Consider the following 16541-nt stretch of genomic DNA (forward strand, 5'->3'; position numbering starts at 1 on the left):
AATGCATTATGGGTAAATCAAGTGTGGATGATTGAAATACAAGGCAACTTGGTGGCGTACTTCTTGTCCAGTCAGACATTTAACAAACTGGGAAGGTAGAAAAACAACTTGAGTAGTTTAAGACCAGAGACAACACCATTTTTCCTCTGATAACACACCTCTCACCAACATTTTAGGTTTATATTATGGAGGAGGTAAGTGTTTGCAGTGCTCCAGTTTTCTGGTGAGGGGGCTGAGTCAAGGCACTCCTAAAAATAGTACGAGTTCCAGAGGTTGATTCACCTTGATGGGGTGACCTGGCTCTGTTCTGAGAGACCCCCCCCCCCCCCCCCCCCCCCCCGATAAATGTAAAGAAAGGATGTGTGTCAGTGAATGTTTATTTACAGCATCAAAAGAGACTTTCAAAAATCTGAAAACACACCATCTCTTCACAGCACAGCGATCCAGTAGAACAGTGCTTCTGCTTCAGAGAATAAAAAAGTAAAGATCCAAACTGACAGAAAAAAATCTAACAGAAGACATCATGAGGTTAGTCCAGCAGAGAGGATGCTGCCCAGCAGCGTTCGGTCCTTTAGAGCATTCTCAACATCCTTCTCTTCAATCTTCAGAAACACCTGCAACAGCAAACAAGTTCTGCTCAAACAGCTGACACGTGTGTGTGTGTGTGTGTGTGTGTGTGTGTGTGTGTGTGTGTGTGTGTGTGTGTGTGTGTGTGTGTGTGTGTGTGTGTGTGTGTGTGTGTGTGTGTGTGTGTGTGTGTGTGTGTGTGTGTGTGTGTGTGTGTGTGTGTGTGTGTGTGTGTGTGTGTGTGTGTGTGTGTGTGTGTGTGTGTGTGTGTGTGTGTGTGTGTGTGTGTGTGTGTGTGTGTGTGTGTGTGTGTGTGTGTGTGTGTGTGTGTGTGTGTGTGTGTGTGTGTGTGTGTGTGTGTGTGTGTGTGTGTGTGTGTGTGTGTGTGTGTGTGTGTGTGTGTGTGTGTGTGTGTGTGTCCTCTCCGACCAGCTGTCAGGTTTGTACCTTAGTGAGACGAGCCTCTTTGGCCTTCTTGAGGGCAAAGATTCCCCGACTCTCCAGCAGGCTGCAGAGCGTCAGACACTCGCCCTGCCCGACTGCTGGCACGTGTCTCTGACCACACACACGGCTGTACACCTCATAGAGCTGAAACACAAAAACCTCTGAATTCCTCTGGTGCCGAGGTGATGTCTTGTTCAGAACGCTGCTGCTAGAGTCTTAACAAGAACTAAGAGAACGGAGCACATCACTCCTGTTCTTAGATCCCTACACTGGTTACCAGTAAACTACAGAATAGACTACAAAGTGCTCCTACTAGTTTATAAATAACTCAATGGCATGGGACCAGAAAATATGTCCGATCTCATTCCTGTATATAAACACCCAACAGGGCTCTGAGATCCTTGGAAACAATCAGCTGGTAGAACCTCGGGTCAGAACCAAACATGGTGGAGATGCATTTAGTTACTATGCTGCTCACATATGGAATCAGCTTCCCCATGACCTCAGACCTGCCCCAGCCCTAGTGTTGTTTAACCCTAAAAACCCTCATGTACTCATCAGCCTTTACATGAATCGTTTCTTACCATGCATCGTCTCCACTGTAATCTGTGATGTAACTGTCTTCTCCTTTAGCTCTAGACTGTAATTCTATCTGTGTGTGTTTTAGTTTGTGTTTTTATGTCATGTCCTGATAATTGTAAAGCACATTGAACTGCCTGTGTTTGGAAGGTGCTCTAGAAATAAAGCTGCCTTGCCTAAACATTCGTTGGATCAGGCTCACCTTCCCCAGATGGGTTTCTTTGCCCTTTCCTTTGCTGGTGAGGAGCAGGAGGCAGCAGACCAGCAGCTTCTGCTGCAGAGGGAAACTCTCTCCCTCAGACTCTCCGCTCTGAGACGTCATCCGGTCACCATACACTTCTGACAGAATCCGCACCACCTGCGGGAGTCCGACCCGACCCACCGCTGCAGAAGACAGCACACTTGAGTCAGTTTCCTCTCCACATTTCCCAAGAGCCAAGCTTTCCCAGGAAACTCACACTTTGTTTCTCCGTTAAGGTTTGCTGGCCTTCTCTTGCCCTCAGCCTCGGCCATCTCCACGGCTCTCCTGAAAGCAAAGGGTCAAAGACTTTTAATCATTCTAAAGTTTCGATGTGACTCGTGGCTTGAGGCTAAATCTTCATTTACTAGGGCCTTGCTAGGGGCGCTGTTCCTCTATTTTGAGCTAATCCTTAAAATACTCCACAACTGACACATGCTAAATTTATGAGCTTTTGAACAAGTTAAAGCCCCCAAGTAGCAAATTCAGTTTGGGAAGAGTAATAAGTAACGAGAGCATAACATGACCATACTCAGTACATTCAACTTCAGTTCCACTCTTCTAGTTCATCCCTGGTTATTGCAGGAGTTCTCCAAGGCTCGGTTCTAGGCATCTTCTTACTCATCATCTGGTTGCTTCCTCCTTGTCATATCAGGTGTGGAAACGTAAACTGCCGAGCGCCATTGGCGGTAAATTTTCTCGTTGGGCGGTAAATAATTGATGACTTACAGCCCGGGTGGTGCCCAAGCTTTGTCTGTCATTTATACCGGCGTTCACCTCCCCCTGTGTCCAGGCGTTTAAGTACATCGTGGCCGCGCCCTAGGGGTGCAACCAATGGATCATCATTGACCCGCGATCCATTCAGATCTCTCTACGGTTCGGCATGCACTCGGTTAACGGATCGGTCACGTGGAGGCCGGAGGCGCTACCTGTTCCATGCAAAGGAGAAACGCAAAGCAGTGGTGAGGGCGGAGGAGGAGAGGAGCTTGAAAAACCTCCTGCATCATTTAGGTCGCATTTATGAGAGCATTTTTGCTCCCCTGTAAAGCTCAATGATACAAATGGCAAAAATGTTCACATGCACGCACCTCCAGTCTGACAGCGCGATGCAGCGCCATACACACATAACTCCAATGGCAGTGAAAGGAGGGATGGGGTGGTACGTCCCGTGAAACGTACTTTGGAACTCCTGCTTTTATAGCAAGTTTCAAATTGATCATTGCAACGTACCAAAAGGGTCAATTTTTCACCATCTAATTAACACAGTATAACCTTTCATACACACCAGAAACAGCAAAATCAAGGCTGCACCAGCGGGAGGATCCAGACGCACAAATCAACCTCTGCCCACTTATTGTTCCTCAACGCAGACATAAACAATCTGTCCCAAGGTCCGACTCAGGAGCCAGACTGCAATTCCTCACTAGCTACTGGAAGACCCTACAGGATTTTATAGTTCTAAGTTAAATATCCACATGTGATGAATGAACAAGATGTTTTAATCAAATGTTTGAATAATCTGTGCTTTAATCAGTGAATTTAAAATGAATATTGTTCTTACAATGATCCATTTATTTCACAAATCAGTATGTGTTGATTTAACAAATTAATCATTGTCTACACTCACTCATTAAGGTTAATATTCACCTCACATAAGAGTTTTAAACATTCTCATTCACAAAGTGTTAAAACATTTTTGTATCTGAGGAAGGCGTGGCTTTCTGAGGGATGTTGGTAAATACTCAGAAACGTGTCAAATTCTGATTTGCCAAACTTGGCCAAAACTCATTACATCGTGGTTTATTAAAACAAGAATTACTTCTCGATTAATTCAGTTTTCAGCTGACTCCCGTTCCGGCCAAATCAGGAAAGAAGCCTCTTTTGAAACAATCTCCTTTGACCTTAAGTCAAAACCTCTTTGCAACGCTGCGGCTGATACCAGACAACCGGCTCTTCTAAGAGCCAAACAAACATCAACCTTAGATGGAAATGAGCATTCCAGCTTGCACACCAAGGGTGCGTAGACTTGGCACGACAGATTGCGTCTGATGCTGTTTTTAAATAAACAACTCTCGTTTAGAACCAAACAACTAATTCTTTTACACCCAGAGTTCACAGTTTCTCTCAGATACACAGAACGGTTGCTACAACATCTAGCTTCCATCACAACACCTCACATCCACCACACCACATCTCATTATTCATATCTTGTCATGTATAAATAATTAGTTTAGAAAAAGAAATAAATTCATTTTATAAACTATATACCGACTCTGTCTGAATTAATACGAAGTGTGTTTATGATCCCTAAAGAAGTAAAGAACTCTAGAATCTTCTGATTAAACATTCAAAGATCAATCAGATTGATTATTCATATTTATATGGAAAATCACATCTTATTGGTCATAATTAACAAATTTTTTCCACTACAGCAGAAAATGTTGCAATTCTACATAATAAAAGGAGTTTTTTCTTTTCTTTTTTTTTCTGCTGATCCGAAAAACGATCCGATCCGGCTCACCCATTAAGACAGTGGGAGAGTTAAATCTTTAAAAAAAACTTCAGCTTTTTAACTTCATCTTTTGTTTTTTTCGTCATTTCCTTTTATTTATTTTTAATTTTTCTCAAAATGTCAGTTTGAAAAAAAAAACGGTTTCTTTTTTATTCTATTTTTATTCTATTTGTTCCAGTTGTGATTTTTACTCATTTTAGCAGATGACCTGCGGGGCCGGTAACTTTTCTGACTTATCAGCCCGGCTGGCCAGTTGGTTGTGTAGTTAAATTTCCACCCCTGCATATAATCTGCAAATACAAAATCAATTTTCACTGTTACGCTGACGACACTCAGTTGTATATCTCCAATCTAAATTCATCCCTTACACCAATCTCCCTCTCTAACTGTCTGTCAGATAGGGCTGCACAATATATCGAAAAATTATCGTGACCGGGACAACGGGACATGCGATAGGCCCCCCCATCGCAAAGCACGTCAAAAATGGCGATAAATATTTGGTTCAACATTTCCATCCGTGTCATACATCAACGTTTTGTAAACCAGCTGTTTTTTACGTGGAAGTATTTGTCCAATCAAATGTAGCCCCTCTGATATGCGGCCAATCAGATTGGTCCGTTCACGTAAAACGCCCGCCCCCTATGTAGACCCTTAGGATGGAAAGCAACACCTGAATTGAGTTAGTGGCGCCGTTCCCTTGTTCATCATGCTGGCTCAGAGCAAAGAACGCACTTTGTGATAGCGGCCTTAAGCTCATCCAGAGTGTTGGGTCTTGCGTCTCTCATCTTTCTCTTCACAATATCCCACAGATTCTCTACGGGGTTCAGGTCAGGAGAGTTGGCAGGCCAACTGAGCACAGTAATACCATGGTCAGTAAACCATTTACCAGTGGTGTTGGCACTGTGAGCAGGTGCCAGGTCGTGCTGAAGAATGAAATCTTCATCTCCATAAAGCTTTTCAGCAGATGGAAGCATGAAGTGCTCCAACATCTCCTGATAGCTAGCTGCATTGACCCTGCCCTTGATAAAACACAGTGGACCAACACCAGCAGCTGGCATGGCGCCCCAGACCATCACTGACTGTGGGTACTTGACACTGGACTTCAGGCATGTTGGCATTTCCCTCTGCCCAGTCTTCCTCCAGACTCTGGCACCTTGATTTCTGAATGACGTGCAGAATTAGCTTTCATCTGAAAAAAGTACTTTGGACCACTGAGCAACAGTCCAGTGCTGCTTCTCTGTAGCCCAGGTCAGGCGCTTCTGCCGCTGTTTCTGGTTCAAAAGTGGCTTGACCTGGGGAATGCGGCACCTGTAGCCCATTTCCTGCACACGCCTGTACACGGTGGCTCTGGATGTTTCTACTCCAGACTCAGTCCACTGCTTCCGCAGGTCCCCCAAGGTCTGGAATCGGTCCTTCTCCACAATCTTCCTAAGGGTCCGGTCACCTCTTCTGGCTGTGCAGCGTTTTCTGCCACACTTGTTCCTTCCCACAGACTTCCCACTGAGGTGCCTTGATACAGCACTCTGGGAACAGCCTATTCATTCAGAAATGTCTTTCTGTGTCTTACCCTCTTGCTTGAGGGTGTCAATGATGGCCTTCTGGACAGCAGTCAGGTGAAATACTAAACCTGGTAACCACCCCATGTGTGCCAGAAACCCCCCCAAGGAGTGCAGGTCGAACAAATGGCCAGCTGGTATGACAGTGTATGGAAAGCCTGCTTCACGGGGCATGTCTATTAGGGACAGGAGAATTTAAATACAGTCAAAGCCTCACTGGAGGCACTAAACATATGGGTTGAGGTGGAAGAAATTGTCCTGAAAACGTTCAAGTACTTCACGTGTGCGGCAATATTTTCATTTTCACAAGTCTGACAAAAAATAAATGGATTGCAAAATTAGCAGAGAATCAATAAAAACCAAGTCTGATAATGCAACCAACTTGTTTTATCATAAAGTAATTACATAATACGGCCAGGGCTGCACTTAAAATGTATTTTCTACATTTCTCGTTTCCTACAATGATTGATATCGATCAATGGGTTTTTTAAATTGATACACCTTTTTTCTATATTGTCCATCCCTGGAAACAAAGTAGAATCCAGCTGCTGTTGTTCATTTGTTGTTGTTATTTATAGAAACTATATGCATCTGCAGGGCTTTAGGCCCAGGGCAGAGTTTTAGACCTCCGACCAAACCACATCCAGACCTGTTAATAATAATGTGTATTATTTACACCAATCAGAATACTCAGTAATGTTCAGACATCCAGACCTTGGAGATTAAATAAAATCTATATTAAAATTAAAAATGATCAATATTGTTTCTTCATTAAAAGATCAGTTATCTGTGACCACTTTTCTACTTGATGTTGTTCAGCTGAAGCAGACGTCGGCTTATTTCTAACAGAGCTGAGCTGTGGGAGAAAACATTCAGATTATTTCATCTGATTTTCCATCACCTGTGGGTTTAGTGCATTCTCTTAACTCATTCACTGCCACGGACGACTAAAGCAGTCATTTGCATGTTTTTACTGTGTGGGCGTCGGACGAGCCCCCGCACCGGGAGAAAACACATCTCAGCTCTAAAGCCGATCTTCATCCACATACGTCACGTGATCAGAAAGCAGAACATCCATGTGTTAGGAGATCGTTTTGGGCCGCTGCTGTAAAAAAAGTGAGGCGCGAACCGGAAAAGCGTCTGCCGATCACAATTCAACAACGGATTATGAAAGAACGGATAACGCTCGAAACGCGCGGATTCTTCGTGATGTAAGAGGTGAGTCTCCGCTTTGTTTTGGTGTCGACATCATCCCAGCGCAACGTTCTGTCACTCTTAAAAAAACAGTAAACATGGTGAGAAACGCTGGCAGTGAAGGACTTTACCGATCAGGAAACGGCTGGCAGCGCACGAGTTAATATTAATTATAAAACTATAAACAACAGGTCACTACAGTCTGGGCTGGAACGTGTTTCTAGGAACAGAAGGGGAAGAGGAGAGGGCAAACAGCCAGAGACACACAGAGGGACTGGCTGATGGTAACGTTTTAGAGCTGAACTGGGAAAAGTGTGGGAGTTGAAACACCCACATCCCCCTACGGGTGAGACAGCCGTGATGTTATTGCTCTATCAACCTCTGTGTTGTTTTTATCTCCGTTTTGTTGCTGTAAGGTGTCCTTGGGTCTGAGAAAGGCATCATGAAATAAAATGTATCATTGATCTCATTAAGAGGGTTTTGCTGCTCGGGCAGAACAACAAAATATGTTTGGGCTGTTTTAAGAAAGCAGAAACACAATTTCATCTTGGTTGTTATATTAGCTCATCAGTTCTGAAGAGTGGGAACCACTTATAGAGGAATTATTTATCCAAACCACATTAATGCTGATTTGATCTAAACAGAAATGGGACTCATTCAACCTGCAGATGTCCAGAGCTTTCCTGGCGTCTCCAGACACAGCAGACACCTTCCTGGCACAAAACTGGACAGCAGAGGCATCCAGAAGAGCCTCAGCTGATGCCTAAGAGACATGAAACACAAACATATGGTTAACAAGCCCCCCAGTAATGTGTGCCTTGCCACCACCTGAGCTGCACCAACCTGGGTGAGTCTGTCCTGAACAATGGCTGCCAGCTCCTGTCGGCTGTAGGGAGGGAAGTTCAGCAGCAGGGGGCGTTGGTGAGGCCCGGCCTGCAGTCTGGGCAGGATGCGATCAGTCAGGTCCAGAGCATTAGCGATACCTAAAATGAAAAATTCACCAAGTGAATGAATGACGTCACCCAGGAGACTGCACAGGTCTATCTCCACTGGTCATTAGGGATGGACGATAGGGCCTCAAATCTATACCGCCATGCGCACCACCAATATTTATCCTGATGACTCTTTGTGAACATTCAAATCAGAAACATGACAGGAGAAGCAAGACTTCTGAACAGTACGCAGGTCCTTCAGAATAGCATTTGTAGAGCAGAAGTTTAAGGATGCTCCCATCAGGTCTTATGCTGCTGATTGTCAATAATCATTTCATGTTGATTGATTTCCTTCTAATGCTTTTATTTTAATGTCCCACACCATATTTGTTCTTATGTGATTTTATGATAGTGTATACATGACCTTAAATGACCTTAAAAAAGACTTGCAGAACAATCAGTGTGTGTGTGTTTCTGACCACAACTTCTGAGCCTCCTGCTCACAACCCGAGGTTTAGAGCTGAGGGAGCCTCCGGATCAGGGCTAGGGAACCCCGATCGTGGAGAGCATGTTTTAGTTTTCCCTGAAGCAGCAACGTTTCAGTCAAAGGAAACCTAAACCACTCAATGCAGCTGCCGTCAGGAACTATCTGAGGCAAAACATTAAAGGCATCGACCAGACAGCCTGAAAATTGTAGAAATTCAATTTTACTTAATTTTATCGTCTATATAAAAACAAAGTTGGGTTCTTAAGGAATTTTGTCATCAATCATCATAGAAAATCTAAATTCTCAATGAAGAGCTGTCTTTAGCAGACGCAGCAGGAGGCATTAGCGTTTGTAAGCACTGGTGCTACGCCATCAGGGTTTGCTCCAGCGTGGCCCGCCAGGCTTTCATTAGCTGTACTTAGCTACTCATGATTTGCTGTAGTTTATGTAACTTAGTGGCCTCAATGGTTGTGGATAATTGTTTAAAGCTGCAGCAAAAGGTCTGAGCCATACATCTGTCCTACATGCATTTGGGTCTTATTACAATCCCACTTCCGGTTAATGCTGTTGCCTGGCAGATGGAGAGGGCAGAGCTGCTACTAACTACACACAAACAGGCTGTTGCATACTTGTCCAAACCTGTGAACTCACATCCTTGTGAAACGTCATCAACGAATGCCGAAGGACTGTTCCAATGCTAAGTATGCATAATAGTATGTTCGCTCAGTTTCCAGATGTGTTCTTGCTCCGCCCATTGTATCGAGGATGCAACAATGCATTGATCTGCGAACTTGGGACTGCAAATTTTCTCAAAATGCATTGAGCTGCAAAATATTAAACTCCGAACGTCAAGAGAACGCGAATACGGTTTTCTATTAGAGATCGTGTGTAAACTGTACATTTTTGCTGCACCTCAGAGTAAGGACTCCAAAGCGCTTTACACTACTGTGTATCATTCATCCATTCACACACACACACACACACATGCTGATGGTGATGAGCTACGATGTAGCCACAGCTGCCCTGGGGCGCACTGACAGAGGCAAGGTGGAACGGGAGCTTCGTGCCCTGGATGAACATCCCACACATCTCCATCAACTGCAAGATGCTATCCTATCAATATGGCCGACATTTCTAAAGAACACTTTCAGCACCTTGTTGAATCAACGCCACGTAGAATTAAGGCCGTTCTGAAGGCAAAAGGGGGTCAAACACCACATTGGTGTGGTGGTCCTGATAATCCTTTAGGTGAGTGTAAACTAGGGCTGCACAATATATCGAAAAATTATCGTCATCGCGATAACAGGACGTGCGATAGGCCCATCGCAAAGCACGTCAAAAACAGCGATAAATGTTTGGTTCAACATTTCCATCCGTGTCATACATCAACTTTTTGTAAACCAGCTCTGTTTTTTACGCGGAAGTATTGTTTGACCAATCAAATGTAGCCCTTCTGATATGCGGCCAATTAGATGGTCCCGTTCACGTAATAAGCCCGCCCCCTACGTAGACCTTTAGGATGGAAAGCAACACCCGAACTGAGTTAGCGGCGCCGTTCCCTTGTTCGTCATGCTGGCTCAGAGAAACGAACGCACTTTGTGCTGAGGTTTCTGGAATCAGCGCTGCTTTCAAACGTGAACGTGAGACCGCTCGGTGTCGTTAAGCCTTTTTACCGGGCTGACATGCTTCACTTAAATCTAGAAGTCTTATTTTCCAGATCAGCTTTGTGGTTATCAGACGAGCTTCACAGAACAAAGACAACTGGACGTGCTCTTGAGTGGAGATACATCTCCACAGGGTTTGTTTTAGACATGCAAGCCCATTGGGACCACAGAAACATAAAAACTATTCCTAAGCTCTGGCCACAGCTAGGTCTCAGTATTACTCCCATAAAATCAGCAATAAACTCAAAACTGTGGTTTTTCCACAATTAACAATCTACCAAAACTTCCATCTCACACATGCAGTGACAACGCAGTGGAACAGTGTAATAGGTTCATGACCCTTTTCTCTGGCTCCACCTTTCATGCTACTCCATCTCCTCCAGTTCAAGCTCAGGCTCCAGAAACAGAGTACACTCAGCAACTTCTCCAACACCACACAGAGAAGTGGAGGGGACCATACAACAGAGAGGTTCCTTAACATGCTCTGCAGACGATATCTTCTTCCTAACCCAATGTAGGGCTGCTCGATTATGGCAAAAATAATAATCACAATTCTTGTGACTGAAATTTGAGATCTCGATTATTTAAGACGATTTTTCAATTGATGTTGATTTTATGTTTTTATTCTGTCATAAAACTGCTCAGGGCACAATCAGGACAAAAATAAATAAGAAACAAGATGATCACTAAAATAACTCCTGATTCCTAGTATAAAAAGACCAATATACTTATTAGGACCCGGCCGATATAGGGGTCATTAACATTATCGGCTATCGGCCAAAACAACGGCCGATATGGCTGATATTGTGCTATCTATCCAGCAGATGGCGCCAGCTTTTTGAACTCATGTGTGGCTCCACTCCTCGGGGGGCGGAGCCACCGTCACAGCACACATGCAGCAGAAGCAGCAGGAGCAATTCTGTCAAGCAGAGACGGCGGTGATGAGGAAGTAGGAGGTAAGTCTTCAGTTTTAAGCATATTTGTTGTGTCAGTGGTAAGTTGAACGGTAAAATAAGCAATGGCAAAGGTATGTTTCCCCTCAACATGCTTCCTAAGTTTATTGTGTGCCTCGTGGCCTCGTATTGAAGTTACCCTGAAAATAAAAACTGCTGCAGCATTACGCTCTACGCAGAGCTCACGCTGCTTCCCCTTGAGTCATGCAGGGCAGTAAGTAAGCAACATCGGCCTTTTTCTGGTAGACATTCTGGAATATTCTCAGACAATTTCATCCACTCTTCTTCAGCAGTCTTTTCAAACTCACACGACCGTTGTCGCTGCTGGGGACGGGGAAATGAGAAACCCTTAACAGCTGGGGAACCAAACAAAAACAGAGCCATTGGTTTTGAGCCACAATGTCTGATATCATTTATTTACATGATCATTTTTAAACTTTACGTATAAAAATGCCACATTTAATGTATTTTACTTTGTCTTGGTATCAACAGATATAAAACTGTACTTTTATGCTGATTATTTTGTTACAGATGGAAAAAGAGGGTCGTAGTAAGGTGTGGGCCTACTTCACTAAAGATCCATCCGGTGATTTATGTTTGTGCTATTATTTCCTGTCCAGGGTGAATACGGTCACCAAGTTAACTTCCACAGACTCAGAAAACAAAAGACTTGAATGTTAGATGTGACTGAGTTTGTGTGTTCTGTTGTTTGACATCAGCTAAATAAATCTTGTTTGCATTACTTGGACACCCGAGTGAGTTACTGAGACAGTTCTTTGGTGTGCAATAGAGAAATAAGTTAGCATCAAAACGGCAGAGAATGAAGGGTTTAATCTTAAGAACATTTTTATTTTGTTTTTGTGAGGGAGATGTATCGGCCATTATATTGGCCATTGTTAAAAGTTTTATATCGGTATCGGCCCCAAAAAAAGCATATCAGTCGGGCCCTACTACTTATAGCTCATAGTTTATGACCCAAGGGCTATAGACCTTGGTTTAACTCATTTAAGTCTAACCAGTACATACCCAAATACCAATATCTTGCAAATACTGACAGCAAGAATTATACAGTGGCATTTATAACAAATACATGCAAATAAATTGATGTTCACAAAATTTTGCATAATATGTATTTGGTCATGTCAAGGTGCTGTAGGAGCGTGCACTAGCACCGTGTCCTCAGAGAGGTTAGTTATTATTTATCAGCGGAACTTATTTCAATTTCTACCTTATTTATAAACTATTTATTTACAAGTCCATCAGTTAATGTAATAATTGTCCCAACCACAGCTGCACCCCCACCCCCCAACCCGGTCTCACAGCAATCAGGGGCAAGCTGCATGTGTGTTTAGCGCGCCGCACGCGCACATTTAGCCATTTTTAGCGGCTCAGGAGCCTGCAGGTACGGTGTGTGTGTCACTCACTCTGGTTACTCCAACAGGGAGCCGGCTCTGAGAGCCGTTTCTTTAGTGACCGACACATCACTACATCATTCCCTTTCCTAATGTCCTGAAGAACGGTCCGGAGCGCAGGCAGAGTGTTTAGCTAACCTGCAGGAAACGTCGACGACAGTTATCCAGAAAGTAGCTAAGGGTTACGAGAGATGTTTCTGAGATGTTCGCTAGGTACTTTTAGATTTAAAAAGTCAAGAAGGGGGTCTGAAGCTGCTAGAAATAGCGACAAAGTCGCTAAGTTGGCAACACTGTGGAGGAGCGCTTCATTTGCAACTCAAGCAGCGTAGGTGGGAGGAGCAAATAATCAGCTTGTTTTGTTTTTATAATCGTTCAAAACTCAGATCGTAATCGTGATTAAAATTCGATTCATTGAGCAGCCCTAACCCAATGTTAACTTGTCTTAAAGCACCACCCCAGCAGCCGTTGCCTGTGTAGTCAGAATCCCTACCAGTGACTGCATTTGTGTACTTTCTACCGTAAACCAATAATACCGTCATTACTACAGAGCAGCCGAGACACCGTGCGGGACGAACTCTTACCAATGAGACAGAGACGAGAACTGGGCAGGTGTGGCCACTCAAAAAGGGTGTAGAGGACGTCCTGAGCCTTGCTGTCCAGCTGGTCCATTTCATCCAAAACCAGAAGCCTTAGAAGAGAAGACACACGCATGAGCCTAGGGCTGGGCCATATGGGCCAAAACTTACATCTATACTTTTCATTCAAGTCAACTCCCAGAGCTGCCTTGAGAAATTGTACATAAATTCATCAGCAGATTAAATGCATAAAGTGTATTGATTCTTGTACAACATGAACCATCGAGTTTACACGAATTAGAACTAAAGGTTCCTGAAGACATTTGTGACGTGTAGCTGTTACTGCTGATAGATGGATGACGTGAGTCCTTGTACCCCTCATAACCCTAACCCTCATAACACACAAGCTTATGTTTCAGAACACCGTCTCTGCGGGTCGTTCAGTATTTTGTTTGAAATAATATGAACATTTATGAAGAATGTCTGACACTGCCCATTCCTAGACGAGCAAGTCAGGTCCATGAAAACCAGGCAGCATGAAGGTCACTCACACAGCAGGCCCCGACGATGTGAAGAACTTCTGCAGACCCCTCTGGCCGCTGAGCACTTTCAGTTTGTCAGCCAGCAGAGGGAAGATGGAGTGGGCGCTTCGCAGACTCATACAGTTCACCAGAACCGTCAGAACCGACGACAGCTCAGCCTGATGGGACAACAACAGCTAGGTGAGGAGATGACGACATCTGTGTAGACAGGGCTGCTCAATAAATCACATTTTAATCACAATTACTATCAGAGTTTTGAACCATTGGAACAACAAAACGAGCCGATGATTTGCTCCTCTCTCATGGTTTACTCCGAGTTGCAAATCAAGCGCACCTCCCAGCAGCGTTGCCAAATTTTAGCAGCTTTGTGGCCGTTTCTAACAACCTTTCAGACCATTCCTCCACTTTCTTCTCTAAGCTACCCAGAAACCACCTAGGAACATTCCTGGATACCTGCAGGTCACAGCCTGCACTCAGGACCGTCCTTCTGGACATTAGGAAAGGGAACAACGTAGAGACGGCTCTCAGAGACTCCTGTCCCCGCAGGCTCCTGGTGAAACGGCTAAATGTGCCCGTGCAACACACACACACACACACACACACACTCCTGATTGTAGTGTGTGTGCTGCAGTGCACCTCTGCAGGGTGGGACATCTACTACATGGACTGATGGAACCTGGAAATAAATGGTTTAGGAATACGTTTCTAACGCTGATTCATCTCAGAGCAACAGACTAGTGCTGCACTCTCCCACAGCGCCGCTGGACAGGACTCAGTACCGCAGCAGGTTATGGAAGTTCACTACAACATGCATGTTTAGACTCTTGCCATCAGAATTGGGTTAGGGTTAAAGCTCAGCCTACTGGCTCTGTTACACGAGGAACCAGGAGTTGTTCTGATCTTCTTCTGATCGCCCTGATAAAGCCATGATGGAGTAGCCCTACTGCAGACAGCGCTAAAGCATGTCCAGCTCACCTTCATGTCCTTCAGGACACAGCTCAGGCAGGCCGTCTTGCCAGTCCCAGGAGCTCCTGAAATATAGAGGCTTCCAGGACGGCGCTGCAGGACCGTCTCCTGCAGGAAGGAGCGGATGGACGTCTGCTCCGCCTCTCTGGACAAGATGTGTTCAGGGATGGATGTGTGGAGCACCTGCTTCACGCTCTGGAACTTGGACTCTGAGGAGAAAAACAATGATTGTAGCACTTTGGTTCCTAAGAAACTCGTAACTTGCTGAAACCATCTTACTTTCTGCAAACAGCTGAGTGACTGGGGTCTTCTTTCCTCCAGTGCCACGCAAGGGACTTCCGGTGGGCGTTTCTGGTCTCCTAGTGGACGAAGTGGTGGTTGGACAGCGTGGTTTTTCAGAAGATGGGTCTGATGTTTGATGGACCACGACTGGAGAGTTCTCATTGAAACCTAGCTTCCTCTGGGAGGACAGAGACGTCTTTTTCTGTTTGGGAGGGGACGCCTGCAGGGTGTGGAGGTTGCAGCCGTTCTCATCACCTTTACAGAGATAAACACAAGTCAACACCTTCATGGAGACAACTCCTGACCAGCGCTGCAGACTCACCTGTGCGTTTGCGCGGGCTCAGGGGGAGTCGGGGCTGCAGGGCGGGAGACTGCCTCGGAGACACGGGCCTGGGTGGGCTTGGAGGCGGAAGGACGTCCTGGGACGCAGACCCTGGAGGTTTGGGGGGTTTTAAAGGCGCTCGGCAGGACTTGCGTCGTGGGAACGTCAGCGTGGGCTGAGCTCGAGCCTGGGAGCGGGTGCTAGGCATCCTAGCAGCTTTAGCGTTAGCTCGCCTTGCAGGACTCTCAGAGTAAAGGAGGGGTTGGTAACCCGGTCAGGTTAACCCGAACCAACCCGGATCAACGCTCACCTGCGCTCGGTCAGCTCCTCTCGAGGACGGGCTTCTCTACCGGTAACCGAGTCCAAACTAGCGCCAAAACGTCTTCTTTACCAGCTGCGTCATCCGCTGCTGCTCTTGGATTGGTCAACGCAACACTTTTCGCAACCTCATTGGTTCGGTGCTGCGGGCGGAAGTTACGCAAAGGGCGCGTTTGGTAACGGCGGGAAATACTTTTGTTTGAGTTTTAGCCATCGAGAAATGGGTAGGAAGAGCAGAACAAGGAAGGTCCCACCTGAACAGGTGAGTCCAGCTTAGCTCATCCGTCTGAGAGGTGATTGGATGAGACGGTTTCATAGCAGATCAGTGTGTGTTTACATGAACACAGAACAGTGTACATTCATGTTTACACACACACACACACACACACACACACACACACACACACACACACACACACACACACACACACACACACACACACACACACACACACACACACACACACACACACACACACACACACACACGGAGGTGTCCCCTGTCCCTGACTGTCTCCAGGTGGCTGGAACACAACAGAGACTGAACAGGATCATTTGCACTCACTAGAAATGTTTCATCAGCCAAGATGATATTAATCTGACAACAAGAGCTCTGATCTGCTCTGACTGTCAGATCACACGATTGGAATCAGCAGCATCAGTGAAGCCAGGATGAGCGTTACCTCATGAATATTAACAGGAAAATGTCCAGAGAAACTAGACACGTGTAACCCTAACCCTAACAGAATTCCACCACCATAGCACATGAGCCTAACACCTTTTTATTCATTCTGTAGAATAATTAACCAGTTATAATAATAAAGTATGTATGGAACAGTCTAGCGAGGTGACAGCTGCAGAAATATAGCTCCAACAGCAATAATGGTTCTATTCGATTCACGATTGGTCACTCTGAGCTGCGTATTCATGCTACACTCCCATCGTCTGCATCAGCTGCCCAAAGGAAAGAGATGAAGAAACTACTGTTGGGAAAAAAA

General features: G+C 45.1%; 1 protein-coding gene across 1 annotated transcript; it reads right to left on the minus strand.

Moving 5' to 3' along the window:
- Positions 1–359: 359 nt before the first annotated feature.
- cdc6 (cell division cycle 6 homolog (S. cerevisiae)) lies at positions 360–15584 on the minus strand. Its single transcript, XM_070553576.1, has 11 exons — positions 15226–15584; positions 14901–15158; positions 14631–14830; positions 13665–13813; positions 13120–13226; positions 7934–8073; positions 7753–7853; positions 2049–2116; positions 1793–1974; positions 1015–1155; positions 360–614 (listed from the first exon to the last, which is right to left on the minus strand). The coding sequence occupies exons 1-11, from the start codon at positions 15431–15433 to the stop codon at positions 522–524; spliced, it is 1647 nt and encodes a 548-aa protein (XP_070409677.1). The 5' UTR covers positions 15434–15584; the 3' UTR covers positions 360–521.
- Between the last annotated feature and the right edge of the window lie 957 nt (positions 15585–16541).

This window comes from Nothobranchius furzeri, chromosome 7 (assembly GCF_043380555.1).
Source record: "Nothobranchius furzeri strain GRZ-AD chromosome 7, NfurGRZ-RIMD1, whole genome shotgun sequence".
NCBI classification, from domain to species: Eukaryota; Metazoa; Chordata; class Actinopteri; order Cyprinodontiformes; family Nothobranchiidae; genus Nothobranchius; species Nothobranchius furzeri.